Source organism: Oryza sativa, chromosome 10, assembly GCF_034140825.1.
Source record: "Oryza sativa Japonica Group chromosome 10, ASM3414082v1".
NCBI lineage: Eukaryota > Viridiplantae > Streptophyta > Magnoliopsida > Poales > Poaceae > Oryza > Oryza sativa.
The window spans coordinates 11,607,180-11,627,446 of NC_089044.1; the positions used below are offsets into that span (position 1 = coordinate 11,607,180).

The following is a 20,267-nucleotide window of genomic DNA, read 5'->3' on the forward strand; positions in this document are numbered from 1 at the left end:
CCAAGCCGACTCCCGGTCCATCACCGCAAATACTCTCCCGAGGCATCGAGTCACCTACACATGAAATAAACAAAGAAACCATATTCCGAGACCAAGCTATCTCCAACTTGACTCATTAGTAGCAAGCAACAGTATTACATACGTATAGTATCCATCTAGAAGCCATAATCATGAAATAAACACGGATATCCAAACAAACAACCCGAAACCGAAACCAACACAGCGTCGGCCGGTCAGACCGCAGGCTAGCCAGTCTGACCGCGCACATATAGCCGGTCTGACCGGCAACCACTGCCCGGTCTGACCGGTCACATAAAATCACAGCACCTGCAATTCACCTGTAAATCCAATCATCTCCAAAACCACTTCGTAAATAAATTCCAAATAACAAAACCAATAATCTCCAATGCCAATTGTTCATCACAGAATAATAATCAAAAACACCTTTGATGATTTTACAAGATGGACATGGGGTAAGGTGCTATCTTTCTACAGTGGTGAAGCCAGGGAGGGGCGAGCAGAGGCCCATCCCTCAATGTCTTAAAAATTTCCTTATGATAGCTGCAGCTTTTGTAAAATTTCAAAAGATTAGCACCATTGACCTCCATCAACAAAAAAAAAATTACTGTTTCTGGCGGCGCCAATCTAGTTTTGCTTTCTTCAACAAGCATGAACGGATATATACCATGTGCCAGTTTTGGGATTTACTCATTTTATTTTTGTTAACGAATAACTAATTGTAGTATGTACGTCAATTGAGAAGTGTTATCCACAATTGGTTGGTTGGACTATTAATTATTTTAAGTAATGTACGTCAATTGCTTGATCTTAGAGACTTCAGAGTAGATGTTTCACACCTTCAATTCACTGGGATGCTTACAAAAGTGTACTAAATACTTGTGTCCCGTTTGCCAAATTAATGGCTACTGAAATTCTGGCAAGGTCGCGTTGAATTTTGATGAACATGTTTAGAGGATCATATAAAAAAATGTAAAGAAACTACAGATACCTCTAAATATTATACGAGTATTTTTCAAGTGGTATCACATTTGAGGGAAGTGAAATCCTCAACGAAGATAATTTGATGAAGCACACCGATAATTGTAAGAAAAGAATTAAATGGAAGGAAAACATTTAGCATCTCTTTCTTTATCACCGTTAATGTGTGCCTACAACTAATGATAAACTAGGCTGAGTTACTTTTCTCTTTTCTCATTTTTTATGGACACGCTTCGTAAACTATTAAAGTATGTTTTATAAAAAAAAACTTTATATAAAGATGTTTGTAAAAAGTAAAATAAATTTATTTTTAAGTAAATGATAGTTAAGATTTAACTAATCACTCGCTAATGACTTTACTCACTTTTTGCATAGCCTCTTGCTGTCAAAATCTCTACTGAATTACACGAGTTTGTTAGCTGCATTTTGCTCTTTTGGTTTTCTACTCATATTTTAGTTGTGTTCGAAACAAAAAATTCTCCCATTTTTACCATGATGGCTGCCAATGCTGTAAAAATGGTAAAAATGGGATGGAAATTTTCTGACCGTTCAAGTACAATTTCCTCAAAAATGATATAATAATAATATGTTTATTGGCTGTTGCTATTTTAAAAGTATAGTTTTTTAACTCCTATGAGTGTCACATTGAAATTAACACTAAATTAGTTAAATTCATGAATTTTCTAACCGTTTGCATAGAATCTATCTATTATATACTAAAACTCCATTAAACTTCCTACAAACGCTCTCAAGTAGCCACGTGGGACTCCTATAAACGCTCCTATGCCGCCACGTGGTACTATCTAATCTCACTGTCGATTTTCATTTAATTGGTGGACCCGCTATTTTATACCATTAGATTAGATCTATATGTATCGTTGATTTCCATTTAAATTGGTGGGCCCATTACTTTAGAATAATCATTAGGTGTGTGTATATAATACCTTCCCTGTATAAAAGTGAGAATACGTACCGTCGACGAAACAAAAAATACCAGTACGTATGATTCAGAAAAAAAAGAAAAGCTTCCGTTCGATTCGCCGGAATAAAAAAATTGCCAGTGTCAAAATGAGATAAAGGCAAAAAAAAAATTAGTACAACGTATCATCGGAAGAAAAAATATAAAATATAATTTTCTACCATATAAAATAAAGCAAAAATCCATATGTACGTAGTACTATCTATCTATCTATTATATTCTAAATAAAATCTATTAAATTCTAAATAAAATCTATTAAATTTCCTACAAACACTTCCAAACCGTCACATGGCATCCTAATAAAATAGAGAAATCTAACCATCGATATTCATTTAAATCGGTGGACTTCGTTAGATCTATCTTAGAATACCAAAACCTCCCATGTCCCCATATCCGTGTACCACGCACGTATCAATTTGTAGGCTCCCTGTTCCTTTCTGTTTTTTATCCCTATCATAATTAAAATTAAAATTATCTTTATGGAAAATAATCTCATAAATAGGCGTTAAAGTCTATTAAACCTCTTATAAACATTTCTAAATCGTTGTATGACATTCTTAAATTATAGAAACATCCATCCATTGGCTTCCACTTAAATATGAACACATTATTTTACATCATTATTGATATATTTTCTAATAAAAAAACATCCCAAACCATATTCCCTTCCTCTACATCCCTATACGCGTTTTGCTAAGCTGCCACTTGTCAAAGTTAAATTAGAAAAGAACTAATAAATCTGAGAAAAAAATAACATCCAACCATCAGTTTTGACTTAAAATTCAACACATTATATTTTAGGTCATCAGATCAATCAATTTTTTTCTAAAAAAAAGAAACATCCCAACCCTCCCTCCATCCCCGTTCCCGTGTGGTGTGCGGCCTTACTTTTCTCTGTTTTTCTATCTCTATGATAATTAAAATTATTTTTATGGGCAAAGAAAAGACCACAAGCGAATCTCCATCTATTAGGTCTAGCCAGTTATTATTATTTTAAGTGAAAACAATAACTTAATGCCCATATTGACTGTATTTAAGTGCTAACAAAAAATTACATTATGGACCCACATCCATATTGTAGCCTCTACTTACTAAAGGTAAAATTTACTACAAGATATAAAAAAAAAGTGTAATTAGCTAAGAGATACTGCAATAACGTATATCTGCTATGGGACACTGCAAAAAACTGGTAATTAGCTGTTAGATACCCGCAGCATTACTTTGTTATATCCAATGGAAAGGGGGAGAGAAACAATTGCGAAAGTATGATTTTGCCCCCTTCCTGCCAAGTGTGGCTCGCATATAGCTCAGACGTCGTGGTAGTCACGACATGGGAGGTGGAGGGTATGGCATCGTGGCGTGGTGCGGCTGCGAGACTGACAGCAATAGCTTGTGCTTTGCGGCGCCCTGCTCGACATGAATCAGGAGGTGGTCCACGTTGTGCTAACCCCAAGCGCGGTGTGTGGCGGAGCATTGACACCAACATGGCCCTTGCACTGCAGCGGCGACGAGTGCAAGAACGACATGGAGCCACGGGCCCAGGCGCATGGGCCCTTCTCGAAACCCCCTCCCCCCACTAGACAGCCATCTCACTGGCGGCGGGTGCGGTTGCAGTGTCGGAGGTGTTTGCGAGCTGAACTTGGTAGGCAAGGGGCAAAATCATACTTTCGTTATTGTTTCTCTGTCCATTTCCTTTGGATTTTATAAAGTTTTTTCGGTGTCCCATAACTGATACGCGTTCTTACGGTGTCCCCGGTTAAGTACATGTTTTTTAGATGTCCCTAGCAAATTTTACCCTAAATAAAATAAAATACTAAAATTTCTCACTAAAAATCAAAATATCCCAGTCGATTTTTTTATAAAACTGGTAGACCCATTACTTATATCCCATTAGACATCTAACGACTTTCTATCAACTTAGTTATTTTTTTCTCAGCGTGTATACAAAAGCTATTTACCCATACGTTTTGATATTGATGCTTTTATCAATAAATGATCATTTTAGGAGATAAATAAATAATCTTAAGATGATCGTAGCGTCTAAATTATATATATGATCTATGAAGTCATGTGGCCAGTTGAACAACATACTGATCGTACTAAGCATGTTGGTTGCACCAAGGAATCTTAAGAGTGAAACAACCTGATGTCGCCTCAGCAATATATAACCCAATTCCATATAGGAATTTAAAGACCGTATCCATTTACTTTTTGGTAAAACTTGCTGCAGTACATCGTGAATTTGTGACATATAGCATGGAACAATCTACAAACGTGTGATTCTTACCTGACGCTCCAGTTTAGCGGTAATTTGCTAAGAAAATACTATGGCCTCTATATTAATTTTTTTTACATAATTGGAGCGAGATAATTTAGAATTATGGATGCCTTTACACCATGCCAAGTTGTAGGATCAACCCACTTATATTGAGATCAAAGCATTTCAAAGATGCTTCATATAGTGGATTTGTCCAAAAAAAATGAAGATAAAATGAAATGAAAATTAAACAAAATTTATCTAATTTTAAAATTCTTTTTGTTGGGTTTATAACCCATTCTAGATAGAAATATTCAAACATTTTAGTAGGACCAAAAAATGAAAATATTTAAAATTTCAAATAAAATCTAACAAAAGAATTGGACATTCATAGGAAACACATCAATTGTTTCGTTACAAAATTTTCTCATGAATTAAAAACAACACGGTTTGATGTAATTTTAGTTCACAATTTATATGTTGCAAGTAACCAACGTTCAAAGCATGTTAAATAAGTTCAATTTTAGTTTATGATAATGTAAAATAATATTTTGGATAGAAAACCATCTACACATGGACATTCGTAATAAAATTTTACGCACATGCCCGCGCATATGCGCGGGCTATCTTCCTAGTTTAAAAATAATAATAAAAACTGATAGCACCATTTTCATCCAGCTGCCACTGCATGGCAGCACCAACCTTGCGCTCTTCTCTCTCATCACTCTCCAGCTTCCCCCAGCCAAAGCCAAAGCAGGGGAACACGCCGCGTCTCCCCTCTCTCTCCTGCTCTCTGCTGCTGCTGGTGGCGGTGGAAGAGAGAGAAACGAAGAGCACGTGATGCACCACGCGCTTCTCACACTCCAGAGGTGGAGGGGAAGAAGAGCAGAGCATCGCGCTTGCTTTCCTCTTCCTCCGGTTGCTTCCCCGCGTCGCCATTGCCGCCACCTCCACCCTCCTCATCTGTCCTTCCCCTTTTTCCTAATGCGTGCAAGCCATCCTCCCCCACATCCTCACCTCCCCTCTTCTTCCCACACTACTCCCCCACTCATCACCATTCTACTATAAAAACTCACCATCCTCCCAAATCTTTCTTCCGTTTCTTGATTTTGTGTGCTATCTTGGCTTCGCCGGCGATGGGGAATCGTCACGGCATTATGCGGCCACGGCGGCTGGCGAGTGGGCGGTCGGCGGCGGAGGAGGAGGAGGACGGGGAGGGGGAACCTGGGTCGTACGAGGCGGCGTGCAGCGCGGACCCGGAGCTGGGGACGTTCGACACGGCGCTGCGGCGGCGGGCGAGCCGCGCCATCACCGCGGTGGCGTCCGGGGTGGAGGTGCGGTCGCTGTCGCTGGGCTCGCTCCGGGAGGTCACCGGCTGCCTGCTCGACATGAACCAGGAGGTGGTCCGCGTCGTGCTCGACTGCAAGCGCGACGTGTGGCGGAGCCCCGACCTGTTCGACCTCGTCGAGGACTACTTCGAGGGCAGCCTCCACACCCTCGACTTCCTCGCCGCGCTCGACAAGTCCCTCCACCGTGCCCGCGACTCCCAGCTCGTCCTCCACCTCGCCCTCCAGCGCCACCACCACGAACCCCCCGCCGCGGCGTCGGCGTCGGAGCTGTACGCGAGCACGCTCGGCGAGCTGCGCCAGTTCAAGGCGGCCGGCGAGCCGTTCACGGACGAGTTCTTCGCCGCGTTCCAGACCGTGTACCGGCAGCAGATGTCCATGGTGGGCAAGCTCCGGCGCCGGAAGCGCCGCCTGGACCGCCGCCTCCGCTCCGTCCGCGTGTGGCGCCGCGTCTCCGGCATCGTCTTCCTCACCTCCTTTGCCGCGCTGCTCGTCTGCTCGGTCGTCGCCGCGGCCATCGCCGCGCCGCCCGTCGCGGCCGCGCTCGCCGCCGCGGCATCCATGCCGGTGGGCTCCGCGGGGAAATGGATGGACTCGCTGCTAAAGAAATACCAGGACGCGCTCCATGGACACAAGGAGGTGGTGAGCGCAATGCAGGTGGGCACCTTCATCGCCATCAAGGACCTTGACAGCATCAGGGTGCTCGTCGAACACCTTGAGGTTCAGATCAGCTCCATGGCCGATTCCGTGGAGTTCGCAGAGCGCGACGAGGAGGCGGTGAGGTTCGGCATAGATGAGGTCAAGAAGAAGCTGGAATTGTTCATGAAGAGTGTGGATGATCTGGGAGAGCAGGCAGACCGGTGTAGCCGGGACATCCGCCGCGCGAGGACCGTCGTGCTGCAAAGGATCATCCACCATCCTAACTGACCCTTGGGGAGCAGAGTTCAAGATTGCGAGGTATTGCTCATTGTTGTGATGCAATTCATGTTGTTAAATTGTGATAGATGTACATATGAGGTGCACTTTGCTGAAATTTTGGAGCAAGTGAAATTGATATTGACTATTACTCTATTAGTATTTGGTTCGATTTTGGTGCTATGGTGAAACTCAATTTGAATGAAATTACTACAAATATATCGAATCTTTTGAGTGCCTAGGCCATTTCGGGATTCATGGTAATCGAGGTATGTAGTTAGCAGTTATACTAGTGACTGCCGAAATTTCCGAAGCATTAGTGCATTTGAACCAATCTAAAAGGTATGGTTTGCTTGGATAACAACAAAAAAGAAGGAACCATGATGGTTGTTGTCCATGATAGGTTAGTTTCGATCTTGCTGGAAGTTTGGCAGACTGGTACGTGGTATCGGTACAATATGCTTTCTTCCGTGCACACTCATGCATAGTGTCTATGTTTTTGAGAATATTTGTGAAATTCACATCAATTTGCTTTTGCCTTTTGGCAAGCCTTTTTTCCGATCGCTAACACAGTTGTGGATATCATCTAACATAGTAATAACATGAGGATGTGCCACATTCTTCCAGAATATGTCTTTTTCATAAATCTAGCAAATGGCAATGGGATGTCTGAGAGGTATTATCATTACAGTTAGGGAGAATCAAGTGACTTAAGTTGCTGATAGCAGCCACAAACTGAATCCTTTGTCAGATACAGAGATTCCATGCAACAGATTATGATGCTTTGTGAGTTGATAACTTGCAGCATCTTCTTGCAAGTGCCAACTGAATAATGAAATTTATGAGTTACTTTCTTTCTTTTTTTAAAGTACTGCATTCAAATAAAAGGGGCATACTTGTCAATTGCTTTTCCTTGTCTGATATGTCATCTGCAGCTTGTTTGAGATGATGAATGCATTTCATGATATATGCCGCAAGGACATTAAGTTCAAGACATCCCATTATTACTTGAATGTATGTTCAACTAATTATTGAAATCATCATTTGTTTGGTGATCTGTTACTCTGGAACAGGGAGATTGTGGGCCTTGGTTGCAGCAGTACTTTCTTTTTTTTTCAACTACATTTTTAATCAGAATCAAAATACTTGGTAGCAGGATTAAATACTATTAAAAAGTCTTCACATGATTCAAACAAGTTTCTTTGATTGAAAGTTGTATTATTGGTTAAAGTCAGGCAACGAAAATCGATATACAAAATTCTCAGTTTGTCTGTTGCATTTCTAAATTCAATATATGGTCATGTAAATGTTTCCTTAAAAGTAAGATATGCTGAGCTCTTACAATGCATTCCATGGTGTTTGCAGCAGTAGATTTAGATTAAAAGTTGGTTCACATGACAAAAGTAAAAGGATTCATAGTTCACATAGTAAGGAAATTCAGCTATGTGTGTGACAGAATTTTGAGGCCACTAATCAGGAGTTTAGTTTCTGCTATCTACTATTTATTACCTTGACCTAATATGTTTACTATATGAACTATATGAAGCCTTCTACTCAATTATCAGATGACTAAATGCAAGTGTCACTGGGAGCACATAGTTCACTTTCTTAAATGAGAAGCGACCAGAATTCACCTGATATGATGAAAATACAACGGCACAACTGATGGCATGATTGATGTAACAATTAAGTTTGACCCCAGCCTCCTAAGTTTAATTTTACCTGATTAAAAGAGCAGTCCATCATATACTTTCACAGCTCCGACTGTGCTTTGCAGTTTCTTAGCTCAAGTTATCAGGTTTACATAGCTGTTGCTTGACCAGATACACTTTCTGATGCAAAGGTTGGAGTACGTTTTCATGTTTCTAGTTTATATCCGGCTGGTGCATCTTATATTCGAATGCCACGGATGCTTCTTTGTAAATGTTGTCAAGAGATCCTGAAAATATGAAAACAGGAGGGCACAGGTAGTTCGATTCATGTGGGTCGGCTCTGATCGTTTAAGCTACGGTATGGTTGATAAAAGCCGTGAAAAGATAAACGGGGCAAATAAAACTTTTATGTGTGTTATTAGGAGGGAATCTAATACTTAGAAAATGAATTACAATAAAAAAAACCCTTAATCTCTTAAGTTTCAGTATTTGAATTTTAAGACGGTCCATAAGCTAAAATGCAGATGAGAGCCGATTGCCGGCTTCTTTACTAGCACTGCTCTACAAATATTGACAACTCGAAACTGAATAATACTCTCTCTGTCCTAAATTATAAGGCCTATAATTTTTTTTACATGGTCTTCAGTAACATCCTTTGACCAGTATTTTATTTCATTCTATAATCACAACAAGTATGAAATTAGCATCACATGAAGATACTTCAAAATATGAAACTAGTAATATAACATACATAATACTTAGTATAGATATAGTTAGCATAATTATTAGTCAAAAGCTACCGAGTTTAATTTTTCTTAGAAAGGGGGCGTCCTATAATTTAGGATGGAGGGAGTAATAATACTAATCTATCAAATCTGAAAGGGATAGCAAATGATCCCTTAATTCACACCGTTTGCACGCTTAATTTAGTTGTCCTAATTGCCCATCTTGCTAGTCACTGACAACAACTAGCACCAACACACTTGGATCCGTCAACCTTTTACAAAAGGGAAAAGGTGCAGATCAATCGTCTCTCTTTTACTATTTAACCTTTATTATGACCTGCAGCCCCAGAGGCAGTTCCCAGCAGGTCCGGTGGCCGCCCGGGCTTCGTTGTTGCCATCTTTACTGTCGAAAGCCATCAAAATCTATAAAAATTAGTCGATCATAGTAAAATATCATTAGCTAACATTGATTAATTCGGTGCTAAATAGCCTCCCATTGTATATGATGTCCTTCTTTGCCATACCAAGAGGGATACTTATAAAGCTTTACTATTTTCGCTCCAGGTTTTATTGGCAAAGTGATGGTAAAAAAAAAAGTATCGTCTTGCTAAATAGAAATATTGTGCCGCCCCAAGGAACAAGGGGGATTAGGAATTCATAATTTAGAAATTAAGAATATGGCTCTACTTAGTAAGTGGTTATTCAAGTTGCTCTCCACGGAAGGGGTTTGGCAACAGTTGATGCGTAATAAGTATCTCGGTGATAAACCTCTTTCTCAAGCTCAATGGAAGACAGGGGACTCACACTTTTGGTCTAGCCTCATGAAGGTGAAACAGGACTTTCTCCGTTTTAGATCCTTTATAATTAAAGATGGCTCCCAAATTAGGTTTTGGGAAGACAAATGATTGGGCAATTCAACCTTGAAAGAACAGTATCCTTTCCTTTACAACATAGTTAGGCATAAGCACGCTATAGTTGCACAAGTCTTCGAAAACAATCCTCCATCTTTTTCATGGCACTCCATCTTTTTCATGGCAAAGAGACCTTATAGGATCAAAACTAGCGGCATGGAATAATTTATTACCGCGCATCATTGGTTTTCATTGTGTAGCACATATGTTTGTGAGCTGGCTCGATGGAATTCATAATAATTTGAAATTACATGTTCTGTTAGGAGCAGCTGCTACTTGTTAGTCGCTTTGGCTATGCAGGAATAATGTGGTTTTTGATTAAAAAAAAGTCATATCTTCACCTTTGCAGGTTATATATTCTCTTATCCATTGGCTTCGTATATGGGCTATCCTACAAAAGCCTGGTTCGCGGAAAATGGTAGTTGCGGCATGTCAACATTTAGAGAATGTGGTCAAGGAGTTTTTTACCTAGGGATATGGGTGGCGATCTAGTCTTAGAATTGGTGGTCCTTAAAACTATGTGCTTTTGGAGGAGATGGCCAAGGAGTTGTTCATGAGTGGCAATTTAGTCGTTAGATTGATGGTCCTCAATACTCCATGTCATTCTTTTTTCCTTTCGAGTGTGGTTTTGTATGTTCGGTTGTGTGCATCTTAGTTATGCAGAGGCCGGAAGTGTTCTCAGGATAATTGTATCACCTTGATGTAATTGACTGAGTTCAATAAAAGCTTCCATTATCTTAAAAGAAAATCGCCTGAGCTCGGCGATGACGCTAGTTCTGCCATTGATCACCTGGCCGAGGAAGGTAGTCCGAGGGATCAACGCCACGCCTGCGCTACCCATTATAACTGAAAAGTCGGACTCTTGAGCGTCCACAATATTTGAGTGAATAAACACTAAGGATGTCCATAGCAGCAACTTGCAAAACACAGGCTTTTTGGCTAGTTTAACCAAATGCACTTGAGTGTCCAAGCACCTAATAGCAATATATACCAATGACAATAACATCAAGGGAGAGGAAGTACACAATATATCATGCATTCATACTCTTGCAAGCCATAATATGGTTCAAAATGGTAATTAAAACAAAGGCGCTGCACTACTATATATCGAACATAAAAGTCAAACACAAGCTTAGCATGTACAGAAGTTAAACTGCATAACAAAAGCAGTTGTAACGATTCATTCCACTTATATATAAAATGGAAAAGGTGAATCATAGTTACCACCAGAAGATACTGTGCATAGACAAATTCACTAAACCAAAAACCATCGCCAATTAATGTAGTCCATTAATTTCCATGCTAATCCAGTTCTTCCATAATTATGCCTACTAACATAAGATGCCACAAGCAAATTACAGGAGGCCTCTCATGTGCATGACAGAAGAGATAGATTGCTTTTACCAAGTAAACTGAATGATAATTTTACCATGACACAACAAATTGCAATACAAGAAACCAATCCAATCACTTAACAGCCCAAATGAGAAAATTGCATGCCAGATGGACACCTTGTTGATCTGATCACAATATAGAACACACAAGAAATCTAGAACGCTCAAGACTCGTTGAAATGCGTATGTGCTGCCAACTTCCCGGTCGCACTAGTGCTGCTCTCCTACATGAAAAAAAGAACACAAAATAGAAAAATATCAGAAAAAAGAAGGCCACGGTATCCTTCAGCAGATGCCAGCTTAGAACGAAAGAGGTTCCACACTTTGTATCCAACCTTGATTTCATTATTGTTGTGTGCATACACAAACAGCATTGCGTTGCACACTGCAATATACTCCCTCCGTTTCAAAATATTTGACACCGTTGACTTTTTAGTATGTGTTTGACCATTCGTCTTATTCAAAAAATTTAAGTAATTATTTATTTTTTTATATCATTTGATTTATTGTTAAATAAACTTTCATGTACACATATAATTTTACATATTTCACAAATTTTATTGAATAAGACGAACGGTTAAACATGTGCTAAAAAGTCAACGGTGTCAAATATTTTGAAACGGAGGGAGCAGGAACAATATTGTCAACAGACCAGGAGGGGATTGCAATTCTAGCAGTAGATGGATCCGCCGGGGACCACGCTCCTTGCCTAGATCTTGGTGCAGAGCAGAATACCTCCTCTGACCTCTCCCTCCACTCCTTCCGCGTCCTGCATGAAGCAAAGCATCTGGTATGATTGAATCTTGGACAAGACGATAATGGCGAATCGTATGGTTCTTATATGCTTTACCTTATGTAAGATTGAATCGACCTCAGGGTGTCAGACTCGCTGCAGTGCTTGAAGAAATCGCTGCCGCATGGATGCACGAGAGGGAGGGGAGACGGAGATGATGCACCGGTAGCAAGGTGGTCGCGGTGGATTGCGACCGTCGCCTACATCTGCCGCTGCCGCTGCAGATGTCGAGGTGAACGACGGCGTGCGACGGCGCTAGGGCTGAGGGGGGTGCCGTTGCGTGGAAGGCCTCGCGGGCGAGGTGGCGCAGGGAATCCCCAGGTGGAAATCGGCGGCGGAGCGATCGGAGTGAGGGGTCGCCGGCGTCGCGATGGCTGGGCATCGGCGTTGTCGCGGGATGCGGACGGCGTGAGGAGGCGTGGCAGCGTCGATCCGGAGGGCGCGATGGCCGGGTGACGGCGACGTGATTTGCGGGAGTGCGGGTGTAGCGTGGATGCGGCGGCGTTAGGGGGGGGGGGGTCGTGGATCGATGCGGCGGCGCGACGTGGATCGGAGATGCTGTGGATGGAGGTTGAGGGCGAAGAAATCGGAGGAGGCAGCGATGAAGTCGGCGGTGGCGCAGGCAGCCGCCGGCCAGGTCGGCCCCGCATCAACACCACCACCCGCACCACCATCTAGTCCTCGACGTCGAGGTGGCCGTGCCGGAGAGCTCCGGTGCTGGCGCCGGGAGCACGGCCTCCAGCGCCGCTGCCCCTCCGGGAGACCTGCCGGCCGTTCCTGGCTGCCGCCATGAGCTTCAAGCTGGAGGCCGACGACGGCGGCGGCGCCACCGGCGGCACTGACGACGCGCTCATCGACGGGAGCGGCGTGGATATCAACGGGGTGGCGGGGACGACGAGGTGGCCACGGAGAGCCGGCTCCGGCGGTGGCCGGGCATTAACGGGGTCGTCGCGGCGACCACGCCGACGACTTCTCCGTCTCCGATGGCTGCGGATGCGCGTGGAAAGATGATGGGGAGGGAGACTGACGAGTGGGCCCCACACCGTTTTTCACCCAAAATTACCATGTTGGCATGCCACGTAGGTAAAAAGTAACGAATAATGAAGAGAGCACCTATTTAGAAGGGACAAAAGTAAAACAATACAAGAGAGGCATTTGGATAATTGGCAAATGTAATAGTGGCAAATAGTTAAATTCCCCGTGAAGTATGGGGTTGGGGGTCGGCGCGACGCGGCGAGAGCAAGGGTGCGGCGATTACACGGATGCAGTTTCCGCGGGATATAGGAGCGGTGCGTGGTGGGAGGTGAGGGAGGTATGGTTCGTTGAATCTGAAGCGTTGAATGATTTTTGTCAGTTGGATTTAATGAATAAAGAATGAAGGATGTGGTAAACTATATAGGGCAGATAGATTGGTTTGCCGTCATTTTTGTGTTAACCTTCTTAAATTACGTCGTGTCCACCTTAATCTTTTTAATCTTTGATGTCGCATAGGACGGACATTAAGGCCGTATACGTCAAAAAGAAAAAGAAGCGCAAAGTCATGGAGGCCCACCAGAAAAGCCACAACCAATATAATTAGGAGCTGACATTTGGCAGGGAACGGAAAAGGAGCACACCAGAAGAACAGAGAAGCAGCATCCACGTTCTGTTATTCATTTCTACTAGTACAATTCATATAAATTTAAACATAGATAGAAGCAGATAGATAAATATATTAAAAACCTATAAAACATTATAATTTCTCTAAAAAAAGGGAGTACAATGGAACAGTTCAATCATGCCAAAATTCGCCGATAGCTTCACATATACTAGAACTTCCGTGAGGCCCCGATTAGAACTTCTCATCAAACCAAAATCCCAAATTTACCGGGAGCCTCGGCAACCGTGTTTTTTAGCGTGTGCCGCGATTTCGTGTCAACACAGTCCATTACAAATCCACAATCATCAAATCATAATTTGGGCTAAAACTATTTTTTAGAGTTTCATTCCCGATCTCCAAATCAACCAATAAAACCGATAAAAGGGATAAGCTTGTATATAACTCAAAAAAGTTACTACCTCCGTTTTTTAATAGATGACGCCGTTGACTTTTTCTCACATGTTTGACCATTCGTCTTATTCAAAAATTTTATACAAATGTATAAGATATAATCATACTTAAAGTACTATGAGTGATAAAACAACCCATAACAAAATAAATTATAATTACGTAAATTTTTTGAATAAGACGAATGGTCAAACATGTGAGAAAAAGTTAACGGCGTCATCTGTTAAAAAACGGAGGGAGTATAAGAGTGGCCAATGCTGATGCTGAAATAGCATAAGCAAGCACAACCATACTATGGCCAGATGCTTACGGTAGACAGTAATTCATTCACATGGAAAATTAACAACTCAAGGAGAAACTTGAAGCTGAAGAGTAAAACATGTTTACAGTCAGGTGAGAACATCTACGTAACCCAGCTTATACTCATCCTAGTTTTACCAGCAGACAACAGGCGACTGCCACACAGAGGATTTCATAAATCAAAAGCTTATACTCCTTCAAATGCAAGCAGGATAACTAAGTATTGAGCAATCAGTATTAGTACTTACTAAAATGTGAAATTCTATCATATGAAACTGTACTGTAGATGTTTACAAATGAGAGCACCTGGTGATAATCAGAAACTACTGCCATCCTCATTTCACTGAACTAACACAGGTATCAGTGAATATCTGACCCTATCAATCAAGAATGGAATCAAGGTAGCTCACTTCAGTTTGACAGAATCATCAAGGTCATGATATCTTCACACTATGAACAAAACAAAAATGTAACTTTCCACAGTTTGTAGTATTGTTGGTCATTGTTGCTTCAAAACTTGCAGTCTTCTTTGACTATGTTCTATCAGAAGATCTGGCATAAATCTGTTGAGGCGACCAGTCCGTATCAAAATAGCATGGCGTAATGTCATGCTTCCTGTACAGAGTATAGAAATGCTATGCAATGGACTATAATGATCCACAACACCAGTACTTTCCTAATTTTCCAATTTTTTTGGTAGATCGCTCTCTCTGTCTCTGGGGAGACTTGCTGTTGCTGGTACCCTGAGAGCTACTGGAACTACTAGAAAGGCTTCGTTTCACATGACTTGGGAAACAGGAAGTTGTAGGACTGTGCTGTGGATGCTCCTCACTTGAGTGTTCGTCTACTTTATCATTTTTCACTGACTTTTGCGGTGAATCTCCAGCTATGGTGGCATGGTTATCGAGATTGTTAACAAACCCTGCACGCACAGAGATGCCAACTTCAGTATAAATCCTACTAACAAATTATTGTATAAACAAGATAAATAAAATAAGTTAATGAGCTGAAAAGTAATCATCTAACTCTCTAGACAAGAGTAACTTACATGTTACTCGTATGCGAAACAATACTGTTGAACAAGCATGCTAATCAAGAACTTCACCAGTAGCAATAAGAAACAAACAAATAAACATTGCATATCAATATGAGCAAGTGCAGCTGTAAAATTAGCATTATCAACAGTTCTCGATTTCTAGTATTTGTGTGAAGTATATTGCATTTGGGCTTTTTACTTGCAAATTTTCATGGTTACAAACTTTGAAATGGTTGTTTGCATTGTTACACTTACTTTTCTAGAACAAACACAAAGATTTGTAGCGTCCTCTAGTTTTGGAACTAGCAACAGAAGGGATAAGTTACCTTGTTCAGGTGGACTGATAACCACGCAATCTGATTTACTAGCTGCAGCTACGCTGAACTTGCTGTCTGTATGTTCTTCATCAGCTGCGTTATGGTCATTCCTAATCTCCCTCAGAAATGCATCAGAATCGAAGTACTCTTCAGAAATCATAGTGCGTTGACTTGAGTATTCCGAAGTTGATGCGGACGAATCTGAGTTTAAGAAGTCATTCAATTCTATGTAGCCCTCCCTAGAAGGGGCATGATTAACAGATTGGTCATCAGCAGCACTAGTTTTTTGCCCGTCCAGTCCTTTGCTGGAAGAGACATCTTGCTCGTTTACAGATACAGCCTGGCATATGTAGATTGGATATTCATTAGTATTATCACACATCTAAATATTCACAGTTTGTAATGCAGAAGAAAGCAATAAGTAGTAAATGATGATCGGATAGGAGCATGCTCTCACAAACAACAGATTTTGTATGGTTATGAAGGAGAAAACCTTAAATACTTCAAAATCAAAATAAAAAAGTGAATTACAATGACAGGATTGCTGGAGTATTTCTTAATTTTACATGACAGACAATCATGGATCAAGGTATACTTTACACTAAAATGAGAAAAAATATGTGCAAAACTAAAAGATCCAGGGTATTGCTAAGGATGCCTTACATAATAAAGAAAACAATACAAACCTGGTTGCTCCATGCAGCATTTTGCTCTTCTAGTTCAGCAAGATATTGAAGGTAAAATTCCTTGCGTTCATTAGGAACATTTGCATTCAGACATATCTGCTTATCTCCAGCATTTAATATGTCGTCTCCCTGAAAGAATATTGTACACAAATTCTTGTAGTCCTGTCAAAAATACAAAAGATATCAATCAACAACCCTGGAAAAAAAGCTTATATGCTATAGAAAAAAAAATGATATCAATCAACCACCATGGGTTACCTGTGGTAGATTAGCTTCGTCATTCTGTTCAATCAGATATTCATCCATCACCCACCCAGTTCTCTTACCAGATGGTGCTTCGCCTTCATAATGGTCCAGAGAAACTTTCATACCCACAATAACAGTACTTGTCGGTATTCTAACAGTGCCAACAACTTTCCAGTATCCGGTTTTTGACTTTATAATAGCATTTTCTCCATTCTTAGGGGATTGTGGATCATCTGAAAAATTCATGTACCATATGTCCTCTGCAAGAAAAGTTATCTCTGTCAGATTATCTTTTATTGAGGTTTAACAAGATAATAAGCCATTAAGCACCATTGTGGTTTTCATTGTAGGAATAGCTTAACTCTAGGATATAGCACCGCTGGTCACAGTGAACTGTGGACTTGTGCTATGCAAAAAAGAGTAAACTTTAGTTCTGATACCTCAGAAAATTTGCAATCAAATCTTTATTGAAACCAGGCACCAGTTACCAATTTAAAACATGCAAGAATGTTATTAATATATGATTCCAGTAGATTTATGTACTATGTGTTATGATGTGGGATACTGAAGAGTGCAGAGACACATATCAACAACTTAGGTGCACATTTTAGTGTGGAAAGTGAACTGAAGCCCCAAAATCTAAGCACATGATCTGCTTGTATAGTGACTCCAACTAAAAACAAAAGTTGATAATTAATTGCATATACTGAATTCTGACATCTTCGAAAACTTAATTTTCACTTGGAAACAATGATTTTGCATAATTGGAGAATCTAGTAAGGATGGCAGAGTAAGTTCTAGCCAAGCAACACAGTGAACAGAATTTAATCATCAAAGAGTGTACTTCATACTTTTCCAGCAAAAGCAGGCAAGCAATTGGTGCACAAGCTAAGAAAAATGAAAAACAAAATGCTCAATTTAATGTGAAGTGCCAAACTATTTCTCATATAACATCCTGCTATAGTTTATGAGCACTTCATGCTGGCAATTTGTGCCATAATCAATGGGGCAGAAGTATGTGTTCCTGCACTTAACATGGCACTTTCATCAGAGCTCAAAATATTTCTTTCTGGCATTGCATAAAATATTGTTTATGCCTTTCAACCCTAAATAGTTATCAATTCTATGCAGAATTCATTTTCTTTAGTTGTCTATTGAGAATTAAAATGTTGCAATACTGCTCAACCATACAATACAATGCTGTAAAGTAAGTATATAACAAATCAAAAAGGACAAAACAAAGAAGCCTTCAGGGTCCATAATGACTGAATTATGAAAGTCAGACCACAAATTCCACATATGCCATAATCTTGTTGGAAAATACCATTAATTATCCTGTGTATAGATTGGATGCAAACCTGAGTTACGTGGATCAATGAGAGAAATGTTCATTCCCACAAATACATTCTCTGGCAGAGAGTGTGCTTCTTTCCTCTCTGCTAAGAATCGGACAAGCTCCTCATCGCTCCAAAATTTGCTTATGCTGGTGTTAAGTAATGCTAACCCAGGAACTTTAGAAGACATGATTGTCCTGGAAAAAATAGAACCAATTTTAGCCGACATGCTTCTTTAGTTGACATACAAATACCAAGGCATATTTCTAAAAGGATGTGCATTGATAACATGAAAACGTATCTGTTCTGTGGTCAAACAATCTGAAAGAAATAACTGATACATAGCAGTACTTAAATTTAGTGCTCTTCCTACCAAAACTGAACACTACCACGTGTACAGTAGCACTATGCAGAGCTAACAATTGCCAAATTAAGCACTATCAGGTAAAGCAAACGCAGAGCTCAGTAGCTGCTCACCGCCATCATTAGTAAGGTTCGTTGTCTCAGGGAATCTTGGACTGACAAAATGCCACAACTCAAAATGATAACACACAATTTGTACAGCAAAGATACATGAACTAATTGATTTAAACGGCATAAAAGAATAAAATAAGTAGCCATAACCGGATCTTATCAAGGCCACAACAACAGGGCAAGAAGAAATCAAACAATCTGGAAAAATCGGTGGGCATTTCCTCATCTATTACTACTTCCGCAGCAGCTGCAGACCAGCAACGCTGAAGCCATAACAGAACACACTAATTTTAGTCCCTGAATTTTTTTTTTGTTCTTTACATTACCCACATTTACACAAACGCGGCGAAGATAAACTAATGAAGAATCGCAAACCAATCAACCACATAAGACGCAAAAAAAAAAATTCAAGAACACCCAACAAAATATTCCGCTCAGCAATCAAATCGAGGAAAACTCGACCACAAACAGAACCACCCCGAATCCGGGTCCAAATTTTACAGGAGATCGCCACCCAAAAATAGAAGCATGAACGCGACCATATCAAACGACTCCCTCGTCCCCTGGATGGTACCCCAAAAGCGACGGGGAGAATCGCGCACAAACCCCACACGAAATATTCCTCCCCCTCCCCCGCTCCAACTCCCGATTCCCGAATCGCACCTCGAATCAAGAACCCGATCCCCCCCTCTCAAAATCACCCCCGATCCGAATCCCCACCCCCCACGAACCACACCGAATCCAACCCACCCGCATCCGCCCACCGAAATGACGAACCCAAGAGTAAAGCGGAGAGGACGATTCGCGCACCACACGGAGTCGACGCGCGCGAGCACCGCGCCGCGGCCCCGCCCCGGGGTGGTGGTGCTGCTGCTGCTCCGCCTCCGCCTCCCGCTGCTTCCCCCGCCGCCGCGGAGACGACGACGACGACGACGCGGGCGAGGTGAGGAGAGAAGAGAAGGCGAGGCGAGGCGAGGAGAGCGTGCGAATTGCGCGAGCGGGTGGGCGTGCCGCGTGCGCCAAATCCGTTTTATAGAATTACTCCTCGTCTCTCACTGGTGTCACTGCCCCCTCCCCTCACTGACAGGTGGGCCACCGGTGGGTACCATCCCACGTGTCGTGACAGGAGTGGCCTGCCGCCGCGCCATCCGCGGTGAGCGCGCCGCCTCCAGCCCCCTCCCACGCGACCGTCGCTGACAAGTGGGGTCGCATCACGGTGGGGCCACGCTGTCATCGAGGGGCGCGTGCGGGGTTAAACCGTAAGCCGTGTGGTTTAGGGCGGTCGCCTAAACCCGCCCACAATTAGCAGCTTAACCACGGTTTAAGAAAAGACGTGTCTGGAACCGCGAGTTCACCGTTATTTTCAGCCGCCTGCCACTGCACGCCGCTGCTCTGGCGCCGCTGACGTCAGTGGGTGGGGGTGCGGGCCCCGCGCCAACGTGGGGATGGTGACGGAAGCGGCGGCGGCTGCGTGAATCGTGGCCGTAGGATGACGATCCAGTCCAGATACTGTCGGAGAGGGGAGAGGGTCAGTGTCTGGGTCCCACATGTCAGTGGGACGAATGTTCTGGACGATATGTATGGGTTTTGTTTTTTTTTTTCCTCTCAAAAACAGATCCGTGCAAGAGGACAGAGTCACAGAGATGAAGGTAAAGCCATGTGTTAGGGTAGAAAGTCAAAAAGGCCGTTCATACTACGTGTTCATTCTACTGTAGTATTAACATGTCACGTACCATTTGTGCTGCGCCACTTTGGCCATTTACTATAAGACCGATTAATTGTGCTGCTAGCTCTCTTTAATGAAGTAAAACTAGTGGAAATTCCTAGTACTATACTACTCTTGTCTAATTAACTCC

At 41.9% G+C, this 20,267-nt stretch overlaps 2 protein-coding genes and 1 long non-coding RNA gene across 5 annotated transcripts; 1 reads left to right on the forward strand and 2 right to left on the reverse strand.

Annotated features, from left to right (window-relative positions):
• The first annotated feature begins 4,986 nt into the window (after positions 1–4,986).
• Positions 4,987–6,716, forward strand: LOC107277196 (putative UPF0496 protein 5). Its single transcript, XM_015759057.3, has one exon. The coding sequence runs from the start codon at positions 5,372–5,374 to the stop codon at positions 6,506–6,508; it is 1,137 nt and encodes a 378-aa protein (XP_015614543.1). The 5' UTR covers positions 4,987–5,371; the 3' UTR covers positions 6,509–6,716.
• Positions 6,717–11,054: 4,338 nt separating this feature from the next.
• Positions 11,055–12,953, reverse strand: LOC136353657 (uncharacterized). Its single transcript, XR_010737033.1, has 3 exons — positions 12,029–12,953; positions 11,514–11,947; positions 11,055–11,402 (listed from the first exon to the last, which is right to left on the reverse strand). It is a non-coding gene; the product is annotated as an uncharacterized lncRNA (long non-coding RNA).
• A 1,602-nt stretch (positions 12,954–14,555) lies between these two features.
• On the reverse strand, positions 14,556–19,442 carry LOC4348439 (NAC domain-containing protein 86). 3 transcript variants are annotated; one of them, XM_015759060.3, is made up of 6 exons: positions 19,222–19,442; positions 17,962–18,134; positions 16,616–16,863; positions 16,358–16,519; positions 15,681–16,011; positions 14,556–15,240 (listed from the first exon to the last, which is right to left on the reverse strand). In XM_015759060.3, the coding sequence occupies exons 2-6, from the start codon at positions 18,125–18,127 to the stop codon at positions 14,966–14,968; spliced, it is 1,182 nt and encodes a 393-aa protein (XP_015614546.1). In that variant the 5' UTR covers positions 18,128–18,134; positions 19,222–19,442; the 3' UTR covers positions 14,556–14,965. The 3 variants fall into 3 exon arrangements, with proteins under 3 accessions (XP_015614546.1, XP_015614547.1, XP_066160873.1); XM_015759061.3 differs by lacking the exon at positions 19,222–19,442 and adding an exon at positions 18,415–19,215; XM_066304776.1 differs by lacking the exon at positions 19,222–19,442 and adding an exon at positions 16,966–17,009 and having other exon boundaries at positions 17,962–18,041.
• Between the last annotated feature and the right edge of the window lie 825 nt (positions 19,443–20,267).

Bases quoted from the DNA above. Each gene is read 5' to 3' on its own strand.
- LOC107277196 (XM_015759057.3), top strand. From the start codon at position 5,372: ATGGGGAATCGTCACGGCATTATGCGGCCACGGCGGCTGGCGAGTGGG.
- LOC4348439 (XM_015759060.3), bottom strand. From the start codon at position 18,127: ATGTCTTCTAAAGTTCCTGGGTTAGCATTACTTAACACCAGCATAAGC. The intron at 16,864-17,961 runs GTTTGCATCCAA...CTTTTCTTGCAG, and splicing joins CATTGATCCACGTAACTCAG to AGGACATATGGTACATGAAT. The intron at 16,012-16,357 runs GTTTGTATTGTT...TACATATGCCAG, and splicing joins ATGCTGCATGGAGCAACCAG to GCTGTATCTGTAAACGAGCA.